This window comes from Pseudogymnoascus verrucosus (assembly GCF_001662655.1).
Source record: "Pseudogymnoascus verrucosus strain UAMH 10579 unplaced genomic scaffold scaffold_40, whole genome shotgun sequence".
Taxonomy (NCBI): domain Eukaryota; kingdom Fungi; phylum Ascomycota; class Leotiomycetes; order Thelebolales; family Thelebolaceae; genus Pseudogymnoascus; species Pseudogymnoascus verrucosus.
Window position 1 is genome coordinate 26,036 of NW_017263691.1, and position 27,185 is coordinate 53,220.

A 27,185-nucleotide genomic window follows, 5' to 3' on the forward strand; every position below is an offset into this window, starting at 1 on the left:
CACGGAGACGCCGTAGAGACCGTGAGACCATAAACACCACAGATCCACAGTATCACAAGATGCCATAATCACCGAGACCATCATCAGAAGCCATGATACCTTCCCACCACCGCCCGTACCTGACAGAAAGTGGCACACAAAGGACAGATCTGACAGATCTCGTCGGGAAGATCTAGGCTGGAATGGCATCCAGTCAGCGTCGAAGCAAGGGCATGCAACCGATCAGTTGGATCAGGTCGAAGGCGCCATCGCGATGTCGCCATCGCCCGTTCGCCATAGGGTGTGAGATATATTGGTGAAAAGGCTAGTATACGGTGGTGTTGTTGAGTAATATAACATATCACTTGTTGGCTTTGTCATATAACAACATGCTAGACTTAAACACACTGTACAACACCATGTTCTAGACACCTAGACACTGTCTGAGATGACGTCGTTGACTGGGAATTGGGGATTTATTGGAGAAATCGAGGCTACCTAGGGCGTGATTGTTAGTAAGCGTGCACGTTAAATCTACCAGGGCGGGGATTGGGGAATTGACGGTTATGAGAACAAAACAACGGGTATGGCCAATAGCATCGGATAGCTGCGGGACACGGGAGGGGTAGCAAAAAAAAGAGAAGGAGGGAGAGTCCCATGAGACATCAAAGAGAGAAAGTCGACGCGGAAGAGAAGGACGATAAAAGAAGGCTACTTATGTAATGTACCCATTTGTTAGGTAGGGTTGTATCTCTACACTGTGTTTTATACTAGAGGGTACTTTGAATATCGATAGGATCTGGGAGAAGTAACTTGCAGCTTTCACTGAAGTATGTTTATACCATGCGAGGAATATACTGCTAATGCACTCGCTATGTAATTCTGTACATGTGAGAGACTATACCCGTTGATAATGCACTATTAGCAATCTACGCCCTTCTGACGGAGGAGATCTCTCTCTGGCGTACCCACAAATATAAGGCATCAAGAGGGGTACTCTTGCAACCCACATATCTCAGGCATCAAACCGAGGTCTGCTGCTCCATACACGCCCTTCGTATGATAAGAGATCTGAAGGCGTGCTTACATAATCGATAAAACCATGTTCCTACATCCACACCCCCGCGCGTACCCAACATAACCAATAGTCTTATATAAGCATCCACGCCTGAAAATCCAGGCTCAGCTTCCCACGTCCCTCCCATTCCAGCTCCCATCAAGCTCCAAGATCATCGCTTACCCCCCGTTCCCCCCTTATATCTCAGGCACCAACCCATCGAATCCGAGTACGAAAAAGTCTCTCTAGGCTCTAACTCTAACCCCACCAACACAACCCACCACAGTCATACGCGTAGTACCTTCCCCACAAGTCCCTCCCTTCCCTCCTCCCACCCAAAACACCCCCATTAACCACCAAACCACACCGATAAGTTACTTCACCCAAAAGTACCAACCCGCCACTACTGCACCCTCCTCCCGGCTCCCGCTCTCTCCGGTCCCTCCAGACCATCTTCACGCCGACTGCGATTCGCCAACCACCGCCGCGTCTCTGGTCTTTGCACAGCCCTACTACGACAGCGTACCTGCTTTGGCCTATCTCGCCGAGACTACTTCCGCGCGGCAGTTGCTTCTTCTTCGTCTCCTCCTCTCTCTCTTTCTCGGTCCTTTCTCTCTGTTACCATTTCTCAGATATAATTTCAAAGGCAGCCTTATGCACATGCGAAAAGGGACGATGCAGAGCTGTAGGACGCCCCGACGAGATCAGAGCCGCGAACATCCTTAGGAGGCTTGGAGAGCTAGCTGCTGGGAGATAGCAAGCTATAGAACAGAGAGGAGGAAAGAAAGAGCAAGAGCTCGGATTGGTGAAGAAGGGAAGGGGATACAACCACAAGCAACAGGAGCAGATATGCCGCCGAGGCGCTCGCATAAGAAGTCAAGGGCGGGTTGCCAGAGATGCAAGTTAAGAAAAGTTAAGGTATGTTTGCTCTCTCTAGCTTTCTCCAATTCTCCAATTATCAATTCCTCTCCAATCATGGACAATCCATTCCCAATGCCCCCAATCCCCCCAATCCCCAATCCATCCCCCCCTCCCTCTCCCCCAATCCGACCCCAATCCCCCGCCCCCAGTTACTCCCCAACCTTTACCTCTTCATGACTCAACTGACACCCCCCCCCAGTGCGACGAAGCCCACCCCATCTGCGGGAACTGCACCAAACACGGCGTCCCCTGCGACTTTGACGACCCCTCCGCCCTCTCCCCCCCCAACTCGCTCGTCCGCTACACCACCCCTTCATCCTCCAGCAATTCCTCATCCACGCCCAAACCCTCACCCTCATCTTCCACATCCCACCAATTCCCCCCCTCTCCCAACCTCCCGTTCCACCTCGATCCGCCATTACCATCCACGACGCTGTCTCCTTACTCCCCCACCTCGCGCGCCACGGAGCTGAGATTGCTGCATACATACACCACCCTCACGGCCCCGACGCTGGCGTGGGGTGATACACCCCCCGCAGCGCTAGCATGGCAGCTCGCAGTCCCGAATCTAGCATTCAACACACCCTGCCTAATGGACGCACTCCTCGCGATCGCCGCCCTACACCTACGGGCACTCACACCCTCTGACCCCTCCCTACCGCGGTTATTCCACGCATACATGGCCTCCGCGCTATCCAGCTACACAGCGACACTCCACTCCGGCGTAACAGCCGAAAACGGTCCCGCCCTCTTCGCAACAGCTGCGTTGATAGCTTTCCAAGCCTCTGCGTCGCGGCGGTTTCTCAACGAGCCCGGGAGCGAGGCAGAACCGTATTCCCTACCCACACAATGGTTCCACGCCTTCCAAGGTGTGAAAACCGTCGTTATCGCCGCGTGGCCTTTCCTCCGCTCCTCGGATATCCGGCCGATTATCTCTGCGCAACCCGCTCTCGCACTAGATCTCCACCCCAGCCGACCCGCGTTTTTCGACGACCTACTAGTAGGACTCGATGAACAACTCGAAGCCCTACCAGAGGGAGAAAGAGACGAAACCCGCCGCGCCTACGAGCACTCTGTCGCCTATCTGAACTGGGCCCACGCCCGCCCCGAAAAAGCCCGCATCGTCGGCTTCCCCGCCACCGTCTCGCGCCGGTTCATCGAGCTAGTCGACCGCGCCGACTCCCGCGCCCTCGCCGTCATCGCTAGTTTCTTCGCCATGACCCGCGCCGTAGACGGCGCATGGTGGCTCTCCGGGGTAGCTCTTAAAGAAGTCCGCGGGATCCTTGGGTTATTGGATGAGGAGTGGAGGGAGAGGGTGGGGTGGGCGGTTAGGGTGGCGGAGTGGGAGGGGGAGGTGGGGGAGGATGTTTGGGGGGGGAGGTGGGGGGAGGGGGAAGGGGTTGATGGGGGGAGTGGTGGGTGGGGAGATGTTAGTGAACATATTGAGTTTGTGTTGACGAGGGGGGGGGGGATGGTGGAGGGGGAGGCGTATGGGGGGGTTGCGGAGGAGTATGGGATGGCGCTTGATTGATTGGGTGATGGGTTGGCAGATATTTTGGGGGGGGGTTATATTCATTGCAGAGGAGTTTTTGGGAGTGTGGGAGGGGAACAATACAGCTGCTAGGATTTCTTGGAGATGGGCATGGAGAGGGGGTCAATATCCACGTATACGTAAATAATACACACAAAGAGGATGTATCAGATACCGATCGATACACGTCACGCAAAAAATCAGTATAAATATTCTACAATCATCTTTTAATTGTTCAACTATAATTTACAGCTACCGCCGCTATCAGCGCTTATACGCCATAAACCCCCCAGTCGGCCACCATGCGCCGCCGTTTTCCTACCAGACACCATCCACCCGCCGTTATGCCGCCCAACACCGAAATCCCCCAGACAATACACCACCAAAGCCGACAAACGCGGATGACCCCGCGCCGTAGCTCAGCAGTTGGGACTCCCCAACAGATACCATGACCCAAAAAGAAAACAAGGGTGATTAAAAAAAAGCAATATCGCAATGCCAGAAAACCATGTTTAGATCCCCATGATATAGCCGTAAACAGAAATACTCCCACAAGAAGGAGAAACATTCGACGAAGAGGAAAGACGCGCTCGTCGCTCATGCGTGAAAGCGCGTCTGTGAGTGTGCGCGCTTGCTTGCTTGTGCCGCCAGACGAAAAGGAAACCCCAAATACCCGCTCCCAAGCGGCCCCCCACCAATACCCGTCCCCCCCGCGCCCCGACCAGCAAAGAGCCACTAGCCCTCCATCGGCTCATCCAGCATCCCCTTCTCATGCAAGTATTTAATACTCTTCAACACCATCAACTCGTCCTTCTCGCGATCATTCTGCGTCAAGCGTTGCGCTAACGTCATAACCCCGCCATTCATCTCCTTCTCCCTGATCGCGGCGTCGCGCACGGCCTGGTCGTGCACGAAGCGGCACTTGCCTTTCTTCCCGCACGTGCCGCCCGTGGAGAAGTACTTGCAGTGGCGCTGCAGGATTGGTTTCTTGGGCGCGGGAACGACGATGGGGGCTGTGCGTTTTGAGGTGGTGGTGTCGGGGCCGGAATCGCTGTCGCTGGCAGAGGTGTACTCGGAGTCTGAGTCGGAGGAGGAGGAGGATGCGGCGCCGGTGGCAGAGGCGATCAGGGCGTCGATGTCGTTATCGTTCTCGGATTTGACGCGCGCGGTGCCGTCATCCTGGTCCTCGTCGCCTGAGTCGCCGGCATCGCGCTTGCGCTTAGAGCCGGCTTTGAGGGCGTCCTTGACTTTTTGCTCGGCGCGCTGGAGCTGGCGGCGGAGTTTATCGGCTTTGCGCTGCTGTTTCTCGATCTTGGTCTCGGGTTTGACGGAGGCGGCGGCGTCTAGGACGTCCTTGTCGTGCTTGGCTTTCGCTTTGTCGCGGGCCGATTGCTCGGCTGCGGCTGCGCGGCGGGAGGCGAGTTCCGCGGCCTTCTCGTCGCGGCGGGCTTTGGTGGGCCATTTTTTGCGGCGCTCTTCGAGCCAGGCGGCGAGGTCGGAGGGTTCCCTAGGGGGGGGTTGTTAGGGGTTAAATAGTAAATAATTGTGGAGAAAAACTTACTCAGGCAAGGCTGAACCGAGAGCTGCGGCTGCAAGCTTGGCTTCTTCATCAGCATCATCTTCGTCTTCGCTCTCCTGGTAATCTTCGGTTCCAGGGGTAAGGCCAAGGGTATTGGTCTTGCGCTTCTTCTTCTTCTTGCGCTTCTCGCCAGACTTGGCACCGGCATCTGCCGCAGGCTTCTGAGGCTGATCGGTGACAGCACCTTGGCTGGAGGATTTATTGTGACCGGCACCTGGGTGCTTCTGGCCACGGTGACGAACTCGGTCATTGAACTGTTCACGCTTGTTTCCGCGGTTCTGCATGCCGCCCCTGCCACGGTTGGGGCCGTTGGACTGGAACGGGTTGGACTCAAGAGACTGCCTCCCGCCTCTGGGGGGGAAGGCATTCTGGGAAGGGTAGGGCTGGTACTGGTTCTGAGGTGGGTACGCTGGTGCAGAAAACGGAACTGGAGAACCATGCTGAGGACCACCATATGGAGGCGGCGAGAATCCAGGGCTCGCTTGAGCCATTGGACCCGCAGATCGGTCGCTGTCAAATCCCATACGAATCGGGGGCCCCATCAGTGGGGCTTCAAAACCACCGCGGCCTGAGCCGCCACCGCCACGGCCTCCACGGCCGCCGCGGTTGGCATTATTGAAAGGGGGTTGAGATTGATGTCCTGGGCCTGCTTGCCACTGCTGTTGTGGCTGCGGGGGCATGGGTGCAGGTGGACCGTATGGTCCCTGCTGGTACGGCGCTGGCTGCTGAGGGCCATACTGGGGCTGCTGCTGTGGTCCATTTGGCTGGTAAACTTGAGGAGCATAATTTGGATGATAGTTCTGAACAGACAATGGAGCGGGATGGGGGGGTTGCTGGTGCTGAACTTGATGATGCTGCTGCTGAAGCTGAGGCTCATTTCCGCGCCACTGTTGCGGTGGAGGATAGCCATTGGCAGGGGCTGGTGGTCCAGCGTACTGGCCACCTTGTTGCCCATAGCCACCAACTGGGGCAGGTGGTCCATTGTAACCTCCTGCATGTGGAGGGTATTGAGAGTTTTGAAATTCACCGTGGCCGCCTTGGCCACCTTGGTTGAAGCCACCTCGGCCGCGACCGCGTGCGCCACCACCACGGGCTGGCTGCTGCTGCCCGTAAGGAGGCTGCTGGTACTGTTGATAGCCAGCCGGAGGGCCACCTTGGGCATTCGTAGATGGAGGTGGCGGAGGTGGCGGAGGAGGGTAGCTGTACTGGTTTGAAGCCATCTCGAGGTTCGATCTTTGTTCTTCGAGTTGTTTTCTTTTGATGGCAAAGTTCGCTCCACGAGCACGATCTCGATTGGCTCTGCTGGGCTTGCGCGAGACGTGGCGCTCAGACTTGATAGGACGTGAAGAATGAAAGGACTGCTGTGAATGAGAAGTATTGAAGACAGATGGAAACGACAACGAAACAGGAGAGGTCGCACGAATGCTCAAACGTTCAAATCCTATGTTACACTGAGTCGCGCTTGACGTGGTGGATGGTGAAGGCGGCGGATCATATATTTCCCGAACACTGCGTTCACTTACCGCCTCGCTTCGTTGCCCTAAGTTGGACATTTTGCTGTGAGACTGGTGAAGGTGCTTGGAGGTGAGATATATCGAGGCCGGAATGGTAGAACAAGCTCTCTGTTGGACATTTGAAGTAATTACAAAGTTTGGATGAGTAGGAAGAGGGGGAAGAAGGAAAAGAGAAATAAACAAATATATATCTCTATTTTAGGTGTTGACGTTGCGCGGGGCCAACGCTTGACGCCGGCGTCACGTGGAAAATATCTCACTCGAAAAGTTGACGCAGTCACTTATTCGACTGGTCAACCCAATCTTCTACGAAATATCTAAAGATGTTCATACTCGTAAGTAGGCAAATCTAGATTTTATAATACAATACTAAGCGGGCACAGACAAAGATATCGGATCTGGTGCAGATCACACCAGAAGATTTCTCAAAGCCCAGCAAGCAGGCCATTGAGGATAACATCAACGCCAAATATGCCAACAAAGTGAGATGCGATCAACATTCTCCCTTCTGTCTTTCAGTTGTACTAATTCCACACCAGGTTATCCAAAAGATAGGCCTCTGTATCTGTCTCTATGACCTCCTCTCCTCCTCAGAAGGCCTCATCGGTCACGGCACCGGCCTCGTAAACGTCAACGTCGAGTTCCGCCTCGTCGTGTTCCGTCCCTTCCGCCACGAAGTCCTCCACGGCCGCATCACCTCCGCCTCCCCCGAAGGAATCCACCTGCGCACCACCTTCTTCTCTGACATTTTCGTCCCCGCCACCTCTCTCCCAGCCGGGACATTCTTTGACCACTCCCAAGGCGTCTTCATCTACCGGCACCCGCACATCCCGGATCTGATGCATTTCGATACGTATGAGATGGCGCGGTTCCGGATTGAGGAGGAGGAGTGGATTGATCAGACGCCAGAGAAGCCGGAGTCGGATACGGCGATGGATGAGGAGGAGAGGAGGGCGAGGAGGTTGAGTCCGTGGAGGATTATAGCGAGTATGGCGGATGATGGGCTTGGACCGTGCTTTTGGTGGGATGAAGATGAGGAGCCGGAAGAGTAGGAGGGTGGATGTGGTGTGGAAGGGGTTGGGAGGTTGTTACTATATAGATTTGGTCTGTACAGCATTGCGGTGGCGTTATTGGAATGGGATTGGATTATCAGAACTCAGTTTGTTACGTGCAGAATCTGCATCTTTGATGGGTGTCGTATGTCCAGTTATATCAGTGTCTATTCTCTGATACACTTTCTGTTGACTACCGTTGCGTCAGGCGTGTACCGTAGACGCATTCGGCATTGTAGATCTCCAACAAAGCATTACCATGCACGAGTCCTCCACATGCCACATTATGCTTTTGGCATCCACATGTGCCAGCTTCAGAGTACAAAGACCGCCATTGTTGTGGAAGATCTGAGGTTTAGCCGGTCACTCCATCAATTTTGGGCCTTTGTAAGTTTCCAGCAAAGCTATCGTATATTATTATGTAGCTGCCGCTGCTGGGTTATTCACGCTAACCGAGATCTACTCTGACTCCAGACAATGCTTCTTCACTCACGAATCTCAAGCCTTGGTCTCTTCCTTCGTTCTCACCATAACAACCTCCCTCCTCACCCCTTCCTCCTCCTCCCTAATCCTCTCCACCAAGCCCCCCAACCCCTCCACCCTAACAACGAAATCCTCCATCGACCCCCCAACCCCAAAATACACCTTCTTCGCGCCCACCATCGCTCCACCCCCCTTCTCCGTCCCTAAAATCCTCATCAGCACCTCCGCAAAACTCTCTAGCGCAGCAGGCGAGTATATCGTCTCTGCAGCAAGGACTAACAGCTCCGCGCTGGTGTCGCGGGGCGCAGCTTCGACGAGAGTTGCGAATTCCGTGCCCCATGCGCCGGAGAAGAAGGAGAACGTCACACCTTGCGCGGTGAGGTCGGATGTGAATTCGCTGATGAGGTCTTCGTCGATGTCGAGCTCGCCTTCTTCTTCGAAGGGCTCGGCGTCGTCGGGGGTGGGGCGTAATGCCGCCCATGTGAGGAGGATATTCGGGACAGTCACCAGTCGCAGGACGCTGGGGTTGTAGTCCGCGAAGCCGAGTTCCAGTTTCCCCTTCTCTCCATCTTTCTCAAGGTGTCGTTGCAAGATCGCCAGACTAGGTAATGCCGTACCGCACCCAAGCTGTCTGATATCAGCACCACTCTCTGTCCCCTCATCCACGTGACAAACATACCTCTAAAAACCTCCTCCGGTCGTTCAACCCCTCCCCAGCCAACTCGCGCACCAAATCCACACTACTCTCCCAACTCTTAAACCCCCCCTCATAAATACCTGTCTTCACATCCGCACTCCCAAGCCCGACCTCCTCATCCTCAGCCATCAGCTGGACCCGCACATCCCATAGCTCGCGCCGCGGGAGGGCGATAGTAGGTGCGCCATCGACGGTGATGGGAAGGGTACTGTATGCAATTTTACTAGGCAGCCCGGTGAGAAGCGAAGACAGAGAGTGGGTGGTGGCAGGGAGGAGGGGTTGGTTGGCGACGGGGAAGGCGGAGGAAGCGCGGCGGGGGGTGAGGGTGCCGGTTTCTGCGGGTGGTGGGGAGGAGAGGGAGAGGTTGGAGAGGTCGTCGGCTGTTTCTTCTATGTCGTCGCCGCCAAAAGAGAAGGCGAAGGAGGACATTGTGCTGGTTATGTGGGTTGTGGAGGGACTGTTTGATGTGAGAAAAGTAATTAATCTGATCCCCGCTTGAGATAAAGAAAGGCCTTATCCTTATCGGCAATCTCGCTGTCAGGTACGCCCACTGTGGCTGTCAGGCGAGGCTTGGTATGTAATGTACAAGCTAGCGAGCGACAGAACCGAGAAAAATACAATAAATAAAAAAACAAAAATGGCAAAAAGTATAAGTCACCACATCCGATGCGCTTCTCACCACTCACCCATTACTGGTGCAATCCCACTCGCCACGCCACGGTGAAAGATCCTCTGCAGAGTGAAACCTCCCTCAAGATTGTCTTTCATTGCTTAGGACCCCACAAGCAATCGTGCGTTACCGACACGAGTTGGGGGCCACCGCAGCGTTCGAACCGGACACCATGTGATAGGATAGAATAGAGTGGTAGGATAGTGCAAATGCAGTTCCTTACCAGATGACCATCACAGCCGAGAATTTAACGGTTAGTGATGATTATATACCCCCCTCAACACGGAAGGAACCACCAACGACATTATAATGTTGTGTTTATAATCTACAAATTCACTCGCCTTTAAGCTTGAGCGGGTTGCCCCAGAAGTCACACGGATTAAAGCGCCAGAGGCGCGCATACCTCCACGAGAAGATGTAGTGCGCGAGGTAGGGCAGGATCCAGGGGAAGGCATGGGTGTGCTCTTTGCGCCCGTCTATGTCGTATGTCTTATCCTCACACCGCAGCACCAGCGGCATAATCCTATTAAGTTAACCACCGTTATCATCAAACCTTACTAACCCTCCAAACAAACCACACACCGCGGAGGCAAGGGAACTCACAACCACATATCCCCCTTCGCCAGCGCGATCTTCTCCTGCTCGCGGTACACCTCTAACAGCGCCCCCGAACCCAACTCCCTCAGTCGGTAGAACGTCTCCGGCTCGCCGCTTAGGTGCCTCTCTAGCGGCGGCGCGAACGCGCGCATCCTCGCTCGGAACTCCTCCCCGCTGAAGCCGTCCCCCGTCGTCGCCTCGCAGTATGCTTGGAAGGCTGTGAGGCCGTCTTCGAACTCGTGGTGCTCCACGATGTTCGAGGCGAGTATCCCGGGCTGCCCGGCGAGGGCATCAAGCGCGGGGAAGTAGCTGTTCTCTTCCCAGTCGTGGTGGGCGGCGATCATGGAGCAGATGGTGAGGGAGTAGCGGAGCAGATCGGCTGCGTCGCGGGAGGGTGGGGTGGTGAAGGAGTGGCGGTAGGCGGAGTTGAGGGCGCGGAGGACGCAGTTGTCGAACTCACCCATTATGGAGGCCATGAACGCGCATTGGTGGGTGGAGGAGGATGGGTAGGAAGCGCGGCCGGTCGAGGTGAGAAGCGTGAAGGGGGGGTCATCATTGACCGCTTTTGGTGGGGGTTGGGACGGGGCCATATTGATATGAGGATGGGTAGGTCTCGTCGCGGGTGCATGGGTTGGGCTTATTTATATAGCAGTCCGTGGAGGGAGCGTCAGTTTTGGATTGGGCTTATGTGATATGGACTAAGCGTGAATGGTTGCATTTAGAACGAGACACTGAAGCATGACGAAGGAACCTTACTAAACATTTCTACTACGGAAATACCAGGGAAACTGCTACTACTGGGTTCAAGAAACTCCTCAGAGGATCAGGGAATGAGCTCCACTACAAAACGAACCGATGAACTTTGAAGGATACAAGCTTCTTTACCCATCAGCCTCACTAAGCCGGCCAATAGTAAAATTGATATTTTATATCCAATCAATTTACCAGGGTTAGCCATAATGTCATAGTTAAGATGTGGGAAGTTTGCGGTTGCATTGATGAACTACGAGTTAACTACCAACCTACAACCGAACCGATGTTCTAGGGTGTTCGGGGCTGCATAAGCAGCAACCAGCGCAGCCAAACACAGTAGCTCCGACACCACAACCCCGCATAGGTATGCGGGGTTGTGGTGTCGGAGCTTCAGGTTCAGCGCTTTAATTTTTAAAAGCTCCGTTATCCTTATATGAAGCTCTGTACTTACAGTGACATACAAACCACTCTTAACTATGAGGTTAATAAATGCCGAAACCTTCGAGCTAGAGGAAGTGTGGAGTGAAAACGAAAAAGCATATACAATTCTCTCGCATCGATGGGAAGATGGTCAGTTTCCAGGACATGCAAAACCTCGCGTTGGCATCCAATATGAAGGGGTTTGGCAAGATTCGGAAGTCATGCGAGCAAGCTGTAAGAGATGGTTACAGCTATGTGTGGGTGGATACGTGCTGTATAAACAAGGAAAGCAGTGCCGAGCTCAGCGAAGCTATCAACTCAATGTTTCGGTGGTATAAAGCCTCAGCTGTATGCTACGTGTTTCTCTCCGATGTCCACACTATTACGCTTAGTGGCGGTACAATGATGCCAGAGATTGGATCGAGCAGATGGTTTACTCGTGGTTGGACTTTACAAGAACTTGTCGCTCCTCAACACGTCGTCTTTTACAGCCAACAGTGGGAGTTTTTGGGCACGAAGCAAACGCTAAGCAAGTTATTGAGCTCGCAGACTCATATAGATGAGGCTATACTTAATGGGGAGTCGCCATCTAATCGCACAATTGCTCAACGCATGTCATGGGCATCTCATAGAGTCACAACCCGCGTCGAAGACACTGCCTACTGCCTGTTAGGAATATTTGACGTCTACATGCCGATGCTTTACGGCGAAGGAAAGAGGGCTTTCCTCCGCCTCCAAGAAGAAATCATCAAGCGATCAGATGACTACACCATCTTTGCGTGGCCTATACGTCTCGATGACCAACCTGGGCTGTTGGCTGATAGTCCAGCAGCCTTCGCCGATTGTCAACATATTCGGTCTATAACAACACGCAAAGTCAATGCACCATTCTCTATAACGAATCGTGGGCTGTCAATCAAATTAATGGCGACCCCCTTTGCACTAGACACATACGTTGTGGCGCTGAACTGTGTAAATGGCCAGTTAGTAACAGACGGTAGCCCTGTTGGCAGTTACCGCCTTGGGATATTCCTTAGGAGACTAAATGAAGACGATCAGTATGCACGAGTTAATCAGAACGGCAATACCTTTGTTCAACTGAAAGCCTTGGCCTGGGATCAAGAAGTATTAAAACATCTGAACACCAAGCGACCAGCTCAAGAAATTGAAATTAATGTACGGCAACAAGTTGCCGAAACCGATAAAAATGTCTACAAAGACCGCATTAACGGCTTTCACATTTTCAGCGAGTTCCTAGAACCACCCGCAGACGGAAGGGATCATTTCAGCATCTCTGCGTTCAGCTGGCATCCAGAGGAGCGAATCGTGGTGGTTATGAAGCCTGGGGATTTCGGCACTATGGGCTTCCTAGACTTCGGTGTCCAAGGTCGCAACTTCAAATGCATCAGGATTGGGTTCGATTTCGACCATAACCCAGTTTGTTTTATTGCCACGCAAAAGGGGTTTAAAGACACGCATTTTCCACGTTTGACTGATGTCCCCCAATGGACGGACGAGGTTGCAGGAATACATAAGCGGACGCCTTTTGACAAATTTGCCTGGAGTAAAGTATTCAATTGGCTTGCTCACGAAGTGGAACGTCACCCGGGTCTCTGGGCTATAAAAGGGGATCGCATCCGTGGAGTTAATGTGGAGATTCATAACCTTGTTTCTCTTCAAATTATACGAGGAGAGTTTCAGAACAAGTTAGTGTGGAATCTGTATCTTCGTGATATAGAGGTTACAGGGAAAGTTCGTCCAAAACCCTGACCTATAGAAGGGTGAGATTGCGTAGACTACCTAGTCTACTAGAATTTTAGAATCGTGAGCTTCTCGGCCTTTGGCTGGCCACTACGCATGAACCACTTCATTCATTCGCATGCCGCCAATATGGCCCTGCAGAGCCCTTGGACTTTATAAAGGCACTGTACAAAAAAGCGTTAATGGTGGCCTCTCATGAGTAGAAGTGCGTTAACAATAGCAACTTTAGTTATAAACTTCAAGAACCCCCTTTAAGAAATCACAACCAAATTCTCATTCCAAATTCGGCTTAATGACTAATTTCTTCCCTCCAACCTCCCCAGCCTCAAGTCTCCCTAGCCCCTCGGTTATTTTCTCTAATCCGCCTATAACCTCCACATCTCCTAGTTTCAAAGTTCCCTTCACTAGTCCATCCTCTAGATACTCCCAGAATACCCACTTAACATATTCTGTATTCTCTGGCTTCAAATAATCATCCATATATTGCACAAAGAGTCCCTTTACACCATCAGGAAGAGCGACACCAGGCCTAACGCCCATAGTGGTTAGAAAAGTTCCTCCTCCTTGAGCTGCGAGTAAATTTCCTATAACAACTTGATCAACAGCTGATTCTGAGGCGCCAAACATTGCTTTGTAAGGACCTAGAGCAAGTAGATCTTCAAAAATTGTAGGAGAACGATAGTCTAGGACTTCTGTAGCACCAGCTCCTTTCACCAAAGGTCGGTTCCTTTCTGATGCTGTGGTGATAACTTTGTATCCCGCCTAGGCAAGTCAGCACAAGGGCCAGTTTTAGTTCGGGAATAAAGGGAGACGAGCCTGGGCAGCAATCTGCACAGCGTAGAATCCGATTGATGAAGCTCCGCCCCAGACCAACACATTTTCCTCCTTCGATTGAGCATCTTTGGAGGGCCTATCAAGACCTAAGTGGAGAACTAGAGCAGACATCGCGGCGTAAACTATTGATGCTGAGGTAGCGTCCTCGAAAGGAGTATCACCAATCTACACGGGCATATCAGCACAGTATCTTCAACAGTTTCTCAAGTGTGACAAAACGGGTTACAAACATGTGCAGTGAGCGTCTCCACCGATAGAGTATATCGCTGATGAGCACCAAAATTATGATCATTACGCACTGCTAGCGCACTCATACTCAATACTCTATCACCCCTCTTGAATCTGGTTATCCCCTCTCCTACTTCATGAACATACCCTGAAACATAATCTATTTCCATTAGTAATTGTTAACTTGAATTAAAATCCGCAGATAAAGCTTACTTCCAAGAATAGTTGGGTACTTTAGCGGGATAGGAATTATGCCTTTTGCAAGCTTCCAGTCTCCAGGATGAAGAGGTACTGCGTGATTCTAACCAGCGGCATGGTTAGTAGTTTGAAGACAAACGAATACATGAGAGTAATATACTTCAATAACCAGTTGCCCTGGCCCAGGCGTTGGCATTTCTGCATCACAAACCTTAATTGCTTCCCCTTTGGAATTGATCCATGCTGCCTTGTTACTCATTTTCGTGACCTTTTTAAGATTGCAATTGAGTCCTGGCTGAACAGGGCAGTAATGTCACGTCAAGGCCGAACTTATCCGTATACTTCTCTTTATGACTACGGAAACTGAACGCTGGCCTCTTCACGGAGGCCAGCGTTTCTACTTTATGAAACCCCAGAGCGGGGTACGGCTTAACTTCCCACCGACTAGTTCCCGTGACTAGCACGTACATGATTGCGTATTATTGGTTGCCGATACTTAGTTCCCCCACACGCTTAACCGTATTTAAATGGGTGACATAATTCACGTCAGTGATGTCATGACAATTAACTCGACGATAATTCAACATTTGGTGAAGAAGCAATACCTAAGAAACGGCGAGGAGATAGCGTAGACTACAATATAACTATTTTGCATGCTTCTCCTACCGATCCTAGTGTTAATTCACCTAGTTGAGACGCTCTTTGGACAGTATCGTCGTTGTCGAAGCCACTGCACATCGAGGTTTCTGCCTCTGCGAGATAATGTCCGGAGGGTGTTGTATTTCGTCGTCAAAAGCTATGCTTCGTCATCCGTGTCGTCGTTAACACCGTCTGGAAACAAGTCAATGTCGGCATCGTTCGTCCTATTGGTTTCGTCGTCGGTAGGTTGGAAGTCATCGTCATATCGAGAGGAGACATGTATAGGGTTGCCTTGGATCAGAAAGAATAGACTTAAGAGAGCAGCCGAGGGAGATGTAGAGTAGCTGAACATAAATGCAGACGAAGGGTAAAGAAGTCTAGAAAAAGTGATTATGAGCGAAAGATTGAATGTGAAGAGGTAATCGAGATGCGAAGGAGATGATGCGAAGCCGAGAGAAAGATGGTGATGAGCAGGCGAATGAGAGCGAACGAGGGACGAAAGAGGCTATTAAATATATTTTGGACTGCGACAGATCGAGAAGACAGCCAAATTTGGCTTTCAGGCCCCTCCAGGAACCAATAGCAGCAGGTACGCTGAGTTGACAGAAAGTGCATGAGGTGTTAAGAGGGTTTAGTGATTCGTGTTAGACCTGAAGCACATAATGGCTGTTCAGTTATTGAGTTAGGGGTGTGAGATTATTGAAAGCCGGGCAAGCGGCATGCGTAAAACAGCGACCAAAGATGCTCTTTTCAGCAGCCTCCTAGCCATCTCATCGTTAAATAGAGTATACTATAAGACATCAAGTAGGGCGTAGTTTTCAGTGTGCTAGCTCGGCTAGGTTCCGTTCTAGTTTAGCGTGCCTAGTTTAGGCAAAACTGCCTGCTGATCTAAAACACTAATAGAACTCAACAGGGTGCTTTTTCTGTACTCCTTTCCTATAGAAAAAAATAGTATATTTCTGCCTATCTACGTAAATAATGAATTGAACCTACGCTTTAAGTGAAATTGCTAAACTGTGTCGTGTGCCTGTTATAACATTTCCAGTGCGGATAGCGCAATCTGTCCACTAAATTCTGTCACATGTCACGCTAGCACAAACAGTACCTTAATCCCGTTTAGTTCATTTTAGGGGAGAGGTTTAGGTGTACAGTCGAGCAATATAAAAACAACCAGTACAACCAACACATCTTATCCCTAAAGATGACCCTCCATAAAGCCTCTCAGATCCTCCTCCTAGATGGCGGCCTCGGAACTACGCTGGTAGACTCCTATAGCTGCGTCTTTGATGAGCGCACGCCACTCTGGTCGTCGCAGCTACTGCTATCCAGCCCCTCTACTCTTAAAGATGTGCAAACTGCCTTTGCCCGTGCAGGTGCCGACATCCTGCTTACTGCTACCTATCAAGCGTCCTTGGAAGGTTTTGCACGGTGCGACGTCCCTAAACAAGAGGCGACCCGCTACATGCGTTCCGCCGTTAAGATCGCACGCGCTGCGTTTGAAGGGCGGAGCGGCCGGCTAGCATTGAGTCTCGGTGCGTATGGCGCGACTATGATCCCGGGGCAGGAGTATAGCGGGAGATATGGGGATCGTGTGAGGGCGGAGTGGTTGCGGGAGTGGCATCTTCAGAGGGTAAGGCTATTTTATGATGGGATGGAGACGCCAGTGACGGAAAGATGTTGGGAGGAGATTGACTTTCTAGCTTTTGAGACGCTGCCGTTGCTATCTGAGGTCTCGGCTGTGAGAGAAGCAATGGGTGCAGTCGCAAGAGAGGTTTGGGGATGCGAGAAGGAATTTTGGATTAGTTGTGTATTCCCTGGCGAGGGAAATGTATTGCCGGATGGGAGTTCTGTGGAACAGGTTGTGAGAGCCATGCTTGGGAAGAAGGAGGGAGCGGCGAGTCCTAGCGGAGTTGGCATTAATTGTACTCGGCTAGGAAAAGTAGAGGGGTTGATTATGGAGTTTGAGAAAGCGGTTAATAGGATGGTGGATGCTAGTGAAGTTGATCAATGGCCAGATCTGGTGATATATCCGGATGCAACGAATGGAGAAGTGTACAACACGACGACGATGCAGTGGGAAACCGGCAAGAACGGATCGAATTCGGTATGTCTAAACCTTGCCTATGAATATACATCTGGCGAACTAACTGTGTCCAAGACTCTATGGGATGAAACATTGTTCGATATTGTTAGCCGCGCACGAGATCGAGAGTCGTGGAGGTCCATTATTGTTGGTGGTTGTTGCAAGAGCACACCCGTTCATATAGCGAAACTTCGAAATAGAATAGATGGGATAGTGCGGACATGAGACTTAAAAGCATATCCTCCACTCTTATGCTTTTGCTACCGCTGTTGGATTTAAGGGTGACTAAAATGATGTAGCCTGACCTACTGATCGTAGGCAAGCGAGATGCGTAAAACAGGGACGAAAGCTGCCCTTTTCAGCAGCCTCCTTGCTATCACATTGTTGAATGGAGTAGTAATTCTAACACTACAATATTATATTATGTTATAAATGAAATAGTCCAGTCTTCATTTTATTATAAATAATGGGCTGTATAATAATCTAACACCTATTGCCTAACAATATGACACTTATCGACGAGGATTTGCTGCTTCATTAAATGCAGCGCTTAACACTACCTGTGATAGGCTCTATAAACCTAGGCAACAGCTCGCATGGATGACATATTTCCCAAGGCTGTGGCCGGCAGCTTGCAAGGTGAACTGGGGATAACAATACCGACACCCCCGCATCGCTTTTTCTATTTCGTAAGTTAGCTACATATTCTCGACATTACCTCCAGAGAAGGCGCTAGAATCATGACGGTATTTTACAACCCCAGGAATGCCATCATGTGAAACCTATGGACGTTGTCAATGTCCAGACATCTACTTGGATAGACAAAAAGGGTAGCATACCTGTAGGTAGTGTGCAAACCCCAGCTCTTCTATCTGTAAAGGACGATCCATCCTGGGCTCTTTTTGCTATGGGGCAGTCCTTATATCATCGAAGCTGTATAGTACTACGATGTGTCAGCTGTGCTCATCAGGCCGCAGTTCACCATAAAGGGACTGGGGATGGTACCGTGCTAATCGGCTACCGATAAGTTCGCCTCTTTATATAAGGGAATTTAAATTAAGCTGGCCTTTATTCTACCAGGGACGTTGCACCGAATGGTTTTGTTGTACGGGAACAGCAAGGCTTCCAAGTGACCGGTTCGTAGACCGTGGTAGTTGTGTGGAAAGTACGGTCTACTAAGTTATTGTCAAAAGAATTCTTGCTCGAACGAGCTTGAAGCATACTATAGCGTGATATGCACTCCGCCGCAGATTTTAAGGGTTGGTAGGGGCTGTAGCAACATGACCAAAGGCGTCGTAACTGAAGATGCACAGTGAACTCCGTAATGGTATCATGATCATTTATACACTATTCCCTTCCCATATATACCACTATACTACGACTTCGGAGCCTTCTTCCCCCCAGTCTTCTTCCAATCACTCGCTCTCTGGCTACTCCTCGTCTTCGGCTTCCCCTTCCCCTTAACATTCTTCCCACCCAACTTAAGATCCTTCGGCTTCCCACTATTCGAACTAGCCCTATAACCCTCGAAAATAAACGCCTCCGGCCCCTTAATCCCTGCCGCCACAGCCTGTCCCACCCCGCCAGCTCTCTCCTGACTCTTCCCTCCCTCTTCACGCTTCCTGAACTGCGCCGCACCAGCACGACCCAGAAGCTTGCCTGCACGTCCCTGCAGCGATTGCTGCTGCGCTGACATCTTCGGGTTGTAGATGACCACGTTGTTGGGATTGTTGGAGCCCTTGATGGTTGGGCGCGGTGCGGACTCGCGCTTCTGTGCGTTGGCGGTCTTCTTCATGGCCTTCGCGCGGGTGACGCGCAGGACACGGGGAAGCATAGGTGGGAACTTCTTCTCGTTGAAGAGGAGTGCTGCTTCGACGGCGTTTGCGTCCTGGGAGCGGTTAGCTGTGTTCATAAATTTGGATAGTTGGGATGTGACTTACTTTGAATTGAACATATGCGAAGCCTTTGCCGACACGGGTCTTCTCATCGCGGACGACGCGCACGCTCTCCACCTCTCCAGCCTTGCCGAATTGCCTCCACAGACCCTCCTCAATGTCTGACGGGATCTTGGAGCGCTTTCGCTGGTTCTCGTCGCCCTCGTCCATCATACTCTCGTCGTCGACGAAACCGAGGTTACCGACGAACACGCAGCGGCGATGGTCGGTTTTGGCGGGATGCGCAACACCGTCGACTCTGAGATGGCGGTCAAGGACCACTGTAGCATTGAGCCTCTTGGCGGCTTCGCGGGCGGCGAAGGAGGAGGAGTATACGACGTAGGCGTTTGTGCTCTTCGTCGTCGCTCCCATCAGGGCCTTGGTCGCGAATGAGGCTTTCTTTGGGAGCGTGCTTTCGTAGGCGGTAGATCTGAAGCGAATGGATTCAACCTTGGGCTTTGGCCTGCCATCCAGAGGCGGTGGTAGGTCGTCAATGAAAGAGCCCATGTGGTCCATCAGCGTCTTCTTGGCCTTCTTGTCGGTGATCGCGTCGGTTGAGACGTTCGCAAGGAAGACTGTGCGAGCCGCCTTCTCAAGCTCCGAGGTTTCCTTATCCACGGTAAGAGATTCGTGCATTGGTACATCCTTTGGAGTCTGGCGCGTTTTCGGCTTCTCTTCGTCAATCTCAGCGTCCTCTGCGTCTGCCATCTCCTCATCTTCGTCTTCTGAGCTTTGCTCGCCCTGCTCCACCAGGAGCTTTTGGCGCTTCAGCTTGCGCTCAGCTTTGCGCTCAGCCTCTTCTTTCTCTTCTTCTTTGGCCAGTTTCGACAGGTATTTCCCCTCCAGGTCCTCCTCCTTGTTATCGCGCTTGCGTTTGCGGGGAGCCTTATCTTCAGCTGCCTCCAATGGGTTGAGTGGTGCGCCACCATCGTCGGACGATTCTTCCTCCCCCTCTGACAAACCGTCTAGATCCTCGTCGTCGAGATCACCATCCACACTGCTTAACTCTTGGTCGTCTCCCTCGTCTTCCTCGTCTTCTTCAAGGTCGGACTCCTCATCCTGCTCGGCAGCGGCTTGTCTTTTGCTCGGGGGCGGTGCTTCTTCATAGCGGCTTTTTGGTGGCGCCTGTACAGGGCCAGCCTATAGAAATATTAGTTATGTGAAAATGCCCGATACATGTCAGTAAAAACGTACACTTGAAGCAAAAAGAGCGGCCAGCGTAGGGTCTACAGCTGCCTCAACTGCGACCAAGGATTTTGGTGCCTTTGCAGGCTTGCTCTCTTTGGATGCACCATTGCTTTCGCGTGATTTTTTGCCCATTGTGAAGTAATTGAGCGGAAAGAAGTGAAGTTATCTTGGTTTTCTGCGGAAAAGTGAATTTCTGATATCAAATTCACAATCTAAAGAAAGTCCCAATAATTTTTGGATGGTCCAAGCGTCACGGCGATCGCCGGTGCTAGCGTGAGTATTGCCGATTGCTCGCGGTAGACAGTTTGGCCATGCCCGCACCGTTACTTTCTTGAGGAGTCAAATCTCGATCGTTTACTGCCTTTCAGCTGGCCATAACAGCGGAATACATTATCTTAAGCTCTGTGCTTTTCTACTGAACTCAAACTCAACAAGCAATCATATTTCTATCGGACCTATTGCCTCTCAACTACCGCGGCTTCATCCCCGTTTACGCGCACTGAATCGACAAACGGGCAGATCCTCATGTGAAAGCGCATTCGAGCTGCAGGCACAGAGGTACCCAAAGCAAGTTGAGCGCAAGATGAGCGTTGCTATAGAGAGTCAAGGTGATCTGCCTCTCCCAGATAACCTCCAGCACGCAGAAGATGCCCAGAGTGACCTGGGGGATGGCTCGAGCAGCTTGAGCGACATCGAGCAAGACGTCGACCAAGACGACGGGCAGGATGACCTCGACGATGATATGGAATCCAACGAAGCAAGCGAAGAAGAGGACGATGAAGAGGAAGAAGAAAACGATTCTGAAGCTGAAACAGAGCGACTGGATGTTTCGCCCGACAAGAAGCGCACGCACAAAGACGTCGTTTTGAACTCGCACACGGAGAGTCACACTTTCGAACGGGCTCCGTCAAATCTGCACGGTCAATATGGAGCTGAAGAGGATGAAGAAGAGGAGTCCGATGAAGAGGATAACCCACCGGGCGATGTTTCTGACGATGAACTGTCGCTCCCAGATTCGCCAAAAACTGCAGCCGAAGAAGAAGCTGTCGCAGACGCCGCCGATGACGCCGCAGCTGCAACAGCACAATTGGAAGAGTCTATAGCGCAACCAAAAGATATCATGCACGCATTTGATCTCACAAACAAGAAGAGGAAGCGGTCGCAATTGCTGGACGTCGACTCAGCCGATGCGACCGACACCGGCGAACCTCTCAGGAAGCGCACTGGATCTGTGCAACCACCTGGCGATGACTTTGCCGTTGATGACAACGTATCTGCGCGAGGCGACGAAGACACTCCAAATCCCGTTAGCGGAGATTTGTCCGATGTCGAAAGTGTTGACGGGCAAGAGGAAGACGAGGAGGCTGGGCATCCCGACGAGAAAGAAAAACTACACATTGATGAAGAATTGGAGGAACGTGTAGAGGCTGCGGAACAGTTACGAACAAGCAAGAGGCGGCGGAAGAGCGCCGTGAATGGCAAGGAGATAGCAGCAGACGAAGCAAACGAGCCTACGGACAAGCACGCCGTAAAAGGAGTCAGCGATGAAGGAGAAGAGGATCATGCAGAGGTCGAAGCTGATGACGCAGAGGCTGCCCTGAGGGATGAAGAAGAACGTGAGTTTATCCATGCACCGTGTATTTGCCTGTGAGCGAGCTGACGATTATAAACAGAGGAGAGAAAGCGCATAGCCCTAGAGCAATTGACGGACATAGAGCGTCATTTTTCGTCATTCAGAGATAGATTACACGAAGACCGACTGGCGAAACTGAACCACGAAGAATGGATGTTGAAGCAAGACCCACCGATACACCCCGAGTACCTTGCCATGATGCACTGCATTGATGCGCGAAGAGACGAGAAGCTGAGGATAGAGATGCGACGCGCCGATTACACACGAGAAACCATAGAAAAGTCTGCAGTTGGAAAACGAGCACAAATATTGTCACAGTTCTACCAGGAAGTGCGAGAAATTCGCGAGCAGAAACTCGAGCTTCTGGGTAAACAGTGGTACGAGATCCAACACGACAGGCGGGCTCATGGCTCAAGCGTGGATGACTACGCGTTAAGATATAATACGAAGAAAGAAGACCAGGTTCGGGATCAATACGCATATAACCTGGAAGTGTCGGTTCTCTCAGGCATTGCAAAATACCGAGGATTTCCAGCAGCTCCAGCAATGGCGCCAGCCACTTCCACAGAGCTGGAAGATGACTTCAAGAAGATGGGCGTAAGTTGTCATCGTGTCGATCGCTGTTTATATTTGTAGTACTGACATGTGAATAGAAATCCAGCCAAAAACAGCCGCAACAGCGAGCACAGCCAAGTTTACCACTGCAAGACATCGCCGCGATACGTGCTGCGGCGTCAGCAGCTGCTTTAAAACCAGCTGAAGAACAGTTTATTGAATCAACTCCCTGGGCCAACCCACAGCATCCATCTCATGTGCACCTTCTCCAGCGCCAATCACCTGCCCAGCAGGGCCCAAGAACAGGTAGCCCCTTCTCGATGGCAGTGGGGGGACAGCCGCGTCGGCAGACACACCAGCAGGCTGGCGGACTTCCTGTATCTGGAACATTTTCGGGGGTCTCTCAACCTCAAAGCAATAATTTCGCTGCTGGCGCTGGAAGGGGTCAGATAGGCACTTTCAATAACGCGCCACAACCACAAAAGATGGGACCTTCTCCACTTGGGAGTCGGCGGCCGTCGATGCTACTGGAGCAGAGCAGGCTACCCGCAGCCGTTAATGAACAGCCCAAGCCTCACGAGAACCGTCAAAACATGGAGCCCGGACCAGAGGCTTCACACCCGCCCTTAATCAGTCCGCCTCGACCGCAAGAACCCCTCCACGAGTTCTCATACGAAGGAGGGGTGGGAGTCAAGCGCGAACAGCCGGCGACAGTCACGAATGGGAGGTTCTAATTCAAATTTCACTCATCGGGTGCGATTCACATTTGGCAATTAGCGTGGAGTATAGAGCAAGGTTTCTTTTTTCTTTGTAGGAGGTTTATTGCACTAATGGAGATGGATACCCTGCATAGGTTGGGACGGCAGGCAAGGCGAATTATGACGCCATGAAATTATATACACTGTACATCAGGTTATTCTGTACATGCTCTGGTTTACACTGATAGTAGTACAATGAAGTTGAGATTCCACTCGCCCACTTTGGAGAGAAATATAATCTTTGTTCGCTCCTGAGCCATCGTATACTGTGTCACCACCCAATGTCCACTCCTACCCATGCCGCGAATTTCATTCTTCCTCATAAATTGCAAAAGTAAACCCTTAAGCGCCTATTGTTACAATCCTTTCCTATCCTATTGGGGTGTCGTCTTCTTTGGGGCGTCGGGGACGATAACATCTTCGAACTCGTCCTGGGCAACGGCTCTGATCGTGAGGGCATCTGAGGGCAATTGTCAGTAATCTGAGTATCGTACCACTTAAGAAGCGAGTAACATACAGACTCCCATGGTGAAAGCAAAGATGCCAACACCAGTGAGCATGTTCTTGATGAGATACGGCCGCCTCGCCCGGATCAAGGCCGGGGACTGCTTGTAGTTCTTGTCATAATATGACGACTTGGGAATGCTGCAGAGAGAATTAGTAAACAAGCCTAATTGCAGGCTTCGGAATGACCGTACATTGGCATCTTGACTTTATTTATGAGGGCTGACAAGAAACATCCATATGGTCCTTCGGCACAAGGCAAGTGAACTTTGGCGGCGGCGATGCAGAGTAGATCCACTTTCACGCTAGCGCCCATTCAGAATTATGCTGGTCATAGCTTGCGCCGCATCATGTTACACCTGCGCTGCAACTTCACGTCACGTCCTTCACTTCAAACAACTTCGTTTCCATCAAAGAATAATCAACAATCAGCATCAAGGTGGTATAACACACGTAGACACCCGGGGAATATACTATTTTATGGTACTTGAATACAGCATGCAAGCGACGTCGGCATTGTCCAACCCGACAGCGACAACATTTCCCTGAACATCTTTCTACGACCCTCCTTGGCTCTTTCAACATCCCCTTCACTCAATCGCATAGTTCCATGTAGCAGCGATGGCAGCGCCTACTCTGTCAGTCAGCGACCAGCTGAGTCAACTTGATGCCGCGCGAAACCTTGTACTGGGCGACGGCAACTATTATCCGCAGATTATTCAAGGGATACTTCCGATTATTGGACCTACGGCCAGAGTAGAATTACGAAGATGGGGTGCCGACTTCCTAGCCGAAACCTTCTCGAATCCAACAGTATCCTCCAGCCAGAGAGAAACTCTGAGTCTTATCGTCCTGGAGAACTTGAAGTCTATGATCGAGAATGTCAACGAAGATCCTGCGGTTGTGAAGAGCGTCGTTCAGACCGCAGCTAGTATATACCCTTTTGTCCTCCGTTGGATGTATGTATACCCCCTTGACTTAGCCTAGCAATTTGCTGTGGAATTTGACATGATTGCTGCTACCCTCATGGCTCTATCCTCTGCGCCCTTGTCATGCCCATGTTGAACCGCGTCTAACAATGGTCTGTCTTAGAATCAATAATCCATATGACAAACCGACATGGGAGAAGATGGCTGCCATCAAGACCAGAATCCTTCGAATTTGGGATACCGCCCCTCCAGGAATCAGAATATGCTGTATCAAATTCTCACAAAGAGTGGTTCTGGCTCAAACAGCACCACCAGATGGAAATGGAAGAGTAAGTGCACGTTCAGACACCCTACAGCTCTCTTGGTTCATTCACTGATATTATTCTCACAGCACGGTGATCCACTCGACATATCCCTCGCATTGGTGCCGGAAAATCATACATTGATACCAAAACGAAACCTTGAAGCCGAAGCATCTGGGCTGTTGGACAGGATGCTTGGAGTACTTCACGAGAACCCGACGTAAGTTCCCCTCGCTCTTCACGTACCGCCTTGCTAAGTTATTAGTGATGCTGTACTCATTGGTGCCACCTTAAACTCCCTCTCCATCCTCATCCGTGCTCGCCCGGCCATTGCCAATAAAATCCTCCATGCCATATTGAACTTCAATCCCCTTAAACTCGCAAACTCGCCTATGACGCCCAAACTCCGTGTGATGGCGAAATCTATGGAGAAGACAACACGGATATTGCTCATGCATGTTCACAAACGGTATGCTAGACTCACAATGCCCAATTTGTGTCAGGATATACTGACTGGTGCGGTGCAGTGATCCCCAAGGTCCCATGGCCCTGCGCATTCAGCAATATGTCGAGCGTCTCATCCGGTCACGAACGGAGATATTCGATGAAGCACACAGGAAGCGCGGTCCCCCTGAACTGGTGGACGCGAACGATGCAGCCAAACGACAAAAGCTTGGAGCTGCTGTTGCCGCTCCAATAATGAACCTTGTCATCCCACCGTTTAGCCCAGGACCACACACCATCGCGGAGTTGTTCACAATCACACAGGACAAAGGGTTGATATTTGATGTCTCACAAATACCGGAAGACTTGGTTGCGTCGATTGGTGTGGCCCTCATGTCACAACTGGACGAGGGTCTTTTGAAGCAAGCTATCAAGGTAAGTCCATGTTTGCTATGTAGAGATTGGCCAGTAACTAATTACGACCATAGGGTGTCCGCGATCGCTTTGAATCCTTCGGAACTCAGACTGCAATTTCACAGTTGAACCCAGATACAGCACCGCTGGGCGTGGAAGAAGATGACGACGATTACGAGCCCGACTTTGAGGCGGCGGAGGATACCGAGCAAATATTGAACAAACTCGACAATGCTCCGCCAGAAGAGTCGCCAGACCGACCTCCGGTGGTGGCACTCGGGCCATTTAAGATGCCGGAACCACAAGCACTTACCAGCGAAGAAGTGATGGAGAACGGGAAAAATACAGTAGCGCGCGTCTTCTCGGTGATGCAAACGCTCGAGGACCCTGCATTAAAGAAGAATAAAGCTGGGATCAACCGCCTTGCTGCCAGCACATACGACAGGGAGGCATGGGTCACGATCGTGACGCGCTTGGCAACTCGCGCGCCGGCTGGTTTGGAAGATACTACAGGTGTAGTAAAATCAGAAGGTGGCGAGGCGAGGGTGACTCTCGGTGATAATATCCGGGATGCACTCTACCTATACGTTCTTGAGGATTTCAGGCATCGGATTGAGACGGCCGTTGCTTGGCTATGCGAGGAGTGGTACAATGATCGGATCCAGGAGAGGGCCGGAGCAGTTACAACAAGTCATTACGACAAATGGGTGCTCCGAGTGCTGGATGGTATGATGCCATATCTCGACGCTCGCGATAAAGTTCTGACGAGGTTTCTGGGCGAGATTCCAAGACTCACTGTTGAGATGCTCGAGAGGGTGAAGGGGTTATGCAGGGACCCCGCTATGGTGAACCTCGCCTTAACCAGCCTGCTGTACCTCGTCATGATGCGTCCACCAGTTCGAGAAATTGCCTTGGATGCCGTCGAGGACGTATGGCGGACTTGTAAGTATATTTAAACCCTCTGCACGCTATATATATCTAACATTGCACAGATGACGATGCCAAGCCAATGGCAGCGAAATACCTGACCAAATGGCGCCCTGGGTTCATCGAGCGAAACAGCGACACAAACGAGAACAGTGAATCAAAACTGATAGCCGGGTCTGAAGGGAAGAACGGAGCGCTGTTAACGGCCTGAGTAAGATAGGGATACCCCTTCGTGTATCTGTACTGGCATTTGCAAGGCTTGGGACAATAGGGATGGCGATTTAATGCATTAGAAGGGCGTTTTTCTTTTTGGGAATTATGAGGTTGGAGCAATCCCGTTAGCTAGATACCTGTGCCAAGAGGTGTACGAATAAGGAGGAGTTGGCAGAATGGCAGAGAGCATTCAATGATTAAATTTCTGGCCTATAGTAATATAAGCGATATGATAGTACTGTCCTGTCTCTCGTGTGCACCGTAATTATGCGACAGCACGACTCGCAACCTGCTCCATGTATTCCCTACAACCATTAAAATAAGCGCATTGATGTGGATCGACCTTAAACCCTTCAAGCATTACCTCCCCAAATTTGCCAAATCTGTT

The 27,185-nt window shown here is 51.3% G+C and overlaps 12 protein-coding genes across 12 annotated transcripts; 6 read left to right on the forward strand and 6 right to left on the reverse strand.

Annotated features, from left to right (window-relative positions):
• The first annotated feature begins 1,316 nt into the window (after positions 1 to 1,316).
• VE01_07787 (uncharacterized protein) lies at positions 1,317 to 3,704 on the forward strand. Its single transcript, XM_018277220.2, has 2 exons — positions 1,317 to 1,954; positions 2,157 to 3,704. Exons 1-2 carry the CDS (start codon positions 1,886 to 1,888, stop codon positions 3,486 to 3,488), a joined length of 1,401 nt encoding a protein of 466 aa, XP_018128031.1. The 5' UTR covers positions 1,317 to 1,885; the 3' UTR covers positions 3,489 to 3,704.
• On the reverse strand, positions 3,703 to 6,530 carry VE01_07788 (uncharacterized protein). The gene is made up of 2 exons (XM_018277221.2): positions 5,050 to 6,530; positions 3,703 to 4,995 (listed from the first exon to the last, which is right to left on the reverse strand). Exons 1-2 carry the CDS (start codon positions 6,285 to 6,287, stop codon positions 4,224 to 4,226), a joined length of 2,010 nt encoding a protein of 669 aa, XP_018128036.2. The 5' UTR covers positions 6,288 to 6,530; the 3' UTR covers positions 3,703 to 4,223.
• A 374-nt stretch (positions 6,531 to 6,904) lies between these two features.
• Positions 6,905 to 7,633, forward strand: RPC25 (DNA-directed RNA polymerase III subunit rpc25; the record flags this gene model as incomplete). The annotated part of the gene is made up of 3 exons (XM_018277222.1): positions 6,905 to 6,916; positions 6,965 to 7,063; positions 7,121 to 7,633. The coding sequence occupies 3 exons, from the start codon at positions 6,905 to 6,907 to the stop codon at positions 7,631 to 7,633; spliced, it is 624 nt and encodes a 207-aa protein (XP_018128035.1).
• Positions 7,634 to 7,845: 212 nt separating this feature from the next.
• On the reverse strand, positions 7,846 to 9,282 carry VE01_07790 (uncharacterized protein). The gene is made up of 2 exons (XM_018277223.2): positions 8,796 to 9,282; positions 7,846 to 8,743 (listed from the first exon to the last, which is right to left on the reverse strand). Exons 1-2 carry the CDS (start codon positions 9,240 to 9,242, stop codon positions 8,132 to 8,134), a joined length of 1,059 nt encoding a protein of 352 aa, XP_018127978.1. The 5' UTR covers positions 9,243 to 9,282; the 3' UTR covers positions 7,846 to 8,131.
• A 474-nt stretch (positions 9,283 to 9,756) lies between these two features.
• VE01_07791 (uncharacterized protein) lies at positions 9,757 to 10,757 on the reverse strand. The gene is made up of 2 exons (XM_018277224.2): positions 10,087 to 10,757; positions 9,757 to 10,006 (listed from the first exon to the last, which is right to left on the reverse strand). The coding sequence occupies exons 1-2, from the start codon at positions 10,668 to 10,670 to the stop codon at positions 9,817 to 9,819; spliced, it is 774 nt and encodes a 257-aa protein (XP_018127979.1). The 5' UTR covers positions 10,671 to 10,757; the 3' UTR covers positions 9,757 to 9,816.
• Positions 10,758 to 11,214: 457 nt separating this feature from the next.
• On the forward strand, positions 11,215 to 13,264 carry VE01_07792 (uncharacterized protein). The gene has a single exon (XM_018277225.2). It carries the CDS (start codon positions 11,401 to 11,403, stop codon positions 13,021 to 13,023), a length of 1,623 nt encoding a protein of 540 aa, XP_018127980.1. The 5' UTR covers positions 11,215 to 11,400; the 3' UTR covers positions 13,024 to 13,264.
• On the reverse strand, positions 13,200 to 14,699 carry VE01_07793 (uncharacterized protein). The gene is made up of 5 exons (XM_059463909.1): positions 14,435 to 14,699; positions 14,290 to 14,377; positions 14,079 to 14,236; positions 13,831 to 14,013; positions 13,200 to 13,776 (listed from the first exon to the last, which is right to left on the reverse strand). The coding sequence occupies exons 1-5, from the start codon at positions 14,531 to 14,533 to the stop codon at positions 13,288 to 13,290; spliced, it is 1,017 nt and encodes a 338-aa protein (XP_059319487.1). The 5' UTR covers positions 14,534 to 14,699; the 3' UTR covers positions 13,200 to 13,287.
• Positions 14,700 to 16,069: 1,370 nt separating this feature from the next.
• VE01_07794 (uncharacterized protein) lies at positions 16,070 to 17,390 on the forward strand. The gene is made up of 2 exons (XM_059463910.1): positions 16,070 to 17,017; positions 17,072 to 17,390. The coding sequence occupies exons 1-2, from the start codon at positions 16,115 to 16,117 to the stop codon at positions 17,219 to 17,221; spliced, it is 1,053 nt and encodes a 350-aa protein (XP_059319486.1). The 5' UTR covers positions 16,070 to 16,114; the 3' UTR covers positions 17,222 to 17,390.
• Positions 17,391 to 18,313: 923 nt separating this feature from the next.
• NOP12 (Nucleolar protein 12) lies at positions 18,314 to 20,292 on the reverse strand. The gene is made up of 3 exons (XM_018277228.2): positions 20,125 to 20,292; positions 18,937 to 20,070; positions 18,314 to 18,884 (listed from the first exon to the last, which is right to left on the reverse strand). Exons 1-3 carry the CDS (start codon positions 20,248 to 20,250, stop codon positions 18,372 to 18,374), a joined length of 1,773 nt encoding a protein of 590 aa, XP_018127975.1. The 5' UTR covers positions 20,251 to 20,292; the 3' UTR covers positions 18,314 to 18,371.
• Positions 20,293 to 20,438: 146 nt separating this feature from the next.
• Positions 20,439 to 23,292, forward strand: VE01_07796 (uncharacterized protein). Its single transcript, XM_018277229.2, has 3 exons — positions 20,439 to 21,734; positions 21,792 to 22,348; positions 22,405 to 23,292. Exons 1-3 carry the CDS (start codon positions 20,702 to 20,704, stop codon positions 23,038 to 23,040), a joined length of 2,226 nt encoding a protein of 741 aa, XP_018127976.1. The 5' UTR covers positions 20,439 to 20,701; the 3' UTR covers positions 23,041 to 23,292.
• Positions 23,120 to 23,856, reverse strand: VE01_07797 (uncharacterized protein). The gene is made up of 3 exons (XM_018277230.2): positions 23,763 to 23,856; positions 23,582 to 23,709; positions 23,120 to 23,524 (listed from the first exon to the last, which is right to left on the reverse strand). The coding sequence occupies exons 1-3, from the start codon at positions 23,768 to 23,770 to the stop codon at positions 23,439 to 23,441; spliced, it is 222 nt and encodes a 73-aa protein (XP_018127977.1). The 5' UTR covers positions 23,771 to 23,856; the 3' UTR covers positions 23,120 to 23,438.
• A 90-nt stretch (positions 23,857 to 23,946) lies between these two features.
• VE01_07798 (uncharacterized protein) lies at positions 23,947 to 27,005 on the forward strand. The gene is made up of 7 exons (XM_018277231.2): positions 23,947 to 24,527; positions 24,661 to 24,826; positions 24,889 to 25,019; positions 25,065 to 25,268; positions 25,327 to 25,678; positions 25,732 to 26,599; positions 26,650 to 27,005. The coding sequence occupies exons 1-7, from the start codon at positions 24,190 to 24,192 to the stop codon at positions 26,793 to 26,795; spliced, it is 2,205 nt and encodes a 734-aa protein (XP_018127972.1). The 5' UTR covers positions 23,947 to 24,189; the 3' UTR covers positions 26,796 to 27,005.
• The last annotated feature ends 180 nt before the right edge of the window (positions 27,006 to 27,185 follow it).